Below are 2,500 nucleotides of genomic sequence, written 5' to 3'. Positions count from 1 at the left end.
GCCGACCACCCGCAATGCCGACCTTAGGTTTAGGCGTGAGGGGTGGGAGAGGTTAGGTTTTGGGTTAGGGTCTGGGGGAGGTTAGGAAGGGTTCTATGTTCCCCGGTCCCACAAAAACGGGGAACATAGGACCCGGGGAATATAGGACCCGGGGAACATAGGTACGCTCCCCTGCTAGGTAGCCTACACTGTTTAGCCTCTCTACTGCTAGGTAGCCTACATTATATGTTTAGCTTAGCCTCTCTGCTGCTAGGTAGCATACACTATATGTTTAGCCTCTCTACTGCTAGGTAGCCTACATTATATGTTTAGCCTCTCTGCTGCTAGGTAGCCCACACTATATGTTTAGCCTCTCTACCTACATTATATGTTTAGCCTCTCTGCTGCTAGGTAGCCTACATTATATGTTTAGCGTCTCTGCTGCTAGGTAGCCTACATTATATGTTTAGCTTCTCTGCTGCTAGGTAGCCTACATTATATGTTTAGCGTCTCTGCTGCTAGGTAGCCTACATTATATGTTTAGCTTCTCTGCTGCTAGGTAGCCTACATTATATGTTTAGCTTAGCCTCTCTGCTGCTAGGTAGCCTACATTATATGTTTAGCCTCTCTACTGCTAGCTAGCCTACATTATGTTTAGCTTAGCCTCTCTGCTGCTAGGTAGCCCACACTATATGTTTAGCCTCTCTACCTACATTATATGTTTAGCCTCTCTGCTGCTAGGTAGCCTACATTATATGTTTACCCTCTCTGCTGCTAGGTAGCCTACTCATTATATGTTTAGCCTCTCTGCTGCTAGGTAGCCTACATTATATGTTTAGCCTGCTGACAGACAGGTTCAGATGTCTGTGGTCTGTAAAGCGTTTGGGTCAGATGTTTGACCTGCGTTCATCTTCAGGGCTCGTCATGATCGGCGTGATCATCGCGTCCAGGAAGATTGGCATCAACCCGGATAACGTGGCCACGCCCATCGCTGCCAGCCTGGGAGACCTGATCACCCTGTCTCTGCTGGCAGGTATCTCTACAGGACTGTACAAGGAACTAGGTAATGTACTGCACGCGCGCATCTACATACACACACACACACACACACACACACACACACACACACAGACACAGACACAGACACACACACACACACACACACACACACAGAGTTCACTGTTTAGGGTTAGGGTTATTTGTGAGTTATCATGTTCATCAGGATTTTGAAACTTTCTGATAAACATGCCTTTGCCTTACCTTTAATATTGCTTTGTGGATTGCTGAATATATTATTTAACTAGAGACCAACTTGTGATGGAATCACGCCCATTTTTTAACTCGTCCTTTGTTTTGATGTCAACTACACACCTATAAAGTTTCGTGACTGCATTTGTCACGATTATGGATGATTTATGGACGTTATCATGACAAACATGTCGACATATTTCACTAGGTGCAGGTGTGTGGAATGCAAAGTGAACAGAATCTGTTTGTTGAACATCAACGAATAAGCTGTTAAAACAACATGTCAAGTCAAGGCAAGTTTATTTATATAGCCCTAATTCACAAGCATCAGATCTACAGACAAACAGTTGAATTGTTGAATGTCAACTAATCAGCTGTTAAAACAACATCTACAGACAAACAGTTGAATTGTTGAATGTCAACTAATCAGCTGTTGAAACGTTACAAATAATCTGTAGACTCTCTGTCGCTGTAGGCGGACTATGCAAATAAAGTGTTACCCGGGAGGGTACTAATAATACTAATAATCTCCCCAGTGTTACCCGGGAGGGTACTAATAATACTAATAATCTCCCCTTTTCTCCCCAATTGTACTTAGCCAATATTCCCCCTGCTGTCCCGGTCATTGCTCCACCCCCTCTACCGATATGGGGAGAGCCGTAGACTAGCACCATGCTTCAACCGACCAGACACATGCCCTATACTACATGCCCCATCTTGTAATCACTGTTGACTGTTGGGTTACATGGTGGAATGAATATCATATCTCACAAGCTGCGTTGGCCCGAAATCTAACCAATTTCAAGATCATTTTAGCTAGCTAAAGACAAGACGGTTACAGCTAGCTAAAGACAAGACAGTTACAGCTAGCTAAAGACGAGACAGTTACCACAGTAAGATACATTTGGAAACAAATCCACCTTATCAGATGAAAACATTTTAGGCTTTTTCAATTGTCGCATAATACACAGTGGCCTCAAATGTGGGCGTTCTATGTTCAATACAGGAGAAGTGTGGAGGTTTGGGAGGCGTCCACCTTAGTTTGGGGAAAGGTGTTAAATGAATTGAGAAAAGCTCCATGTCCCATCTCTGGCTAGATGTTGTGAAGGAGAAAGACTGTTGTTGACTTACGGTATGTTGTGAAGGAGAAAGAGGTGTTGATGAAAGCTGCCCACACCTAACCTAACTTCACATAGGGTGAGAAACCCAACAGCTATTTGCTCTATTGTTGTCTCGGGGATAGTGTTTTCACCACACCCAGCTTTATAGGCTC

At 44.0% G+C, this 2,500-nt stretch overlaps 1 protein-coding gene across 1 annotated transcript in view; it reads left to right on the top strand.

The window, feature by feature from the left end:
* The window catches only part of slc41a1 (solute carrier family 41 member 1), a 33,367-nt gene that overhangs the window by 25,712 nt on the left and 5,155 nt on the right, over positions 1 to 2,500 (top strand). The window contains exon 6 of the mRNA XM_083660816.1: positions 896 to 1,042. Within this exon, the coding sequence (XP_083516942.1) occupies positions 896 to 1,042 (147 nt within the window). The remainder of the gene's footprint in view (positions 1 to 895; positions 1,043 to 2,500) is intronic.

Source organism: Poromitra crassiceps (genome assembly GCF_964638095.1).
Source record: "Poromitra crassiceps genome assembly, chromosome: 25".
NCBI classification, from domain to species: Eukaryota; Metazoa; Chordata; class Actinopteri; order Beryciformes; family Melamphaidae; genus Poromitra; species Poromitra crassiceps.
This window is presented reverse-complemented; position numbering and strand designations above follow the sequence as displayed.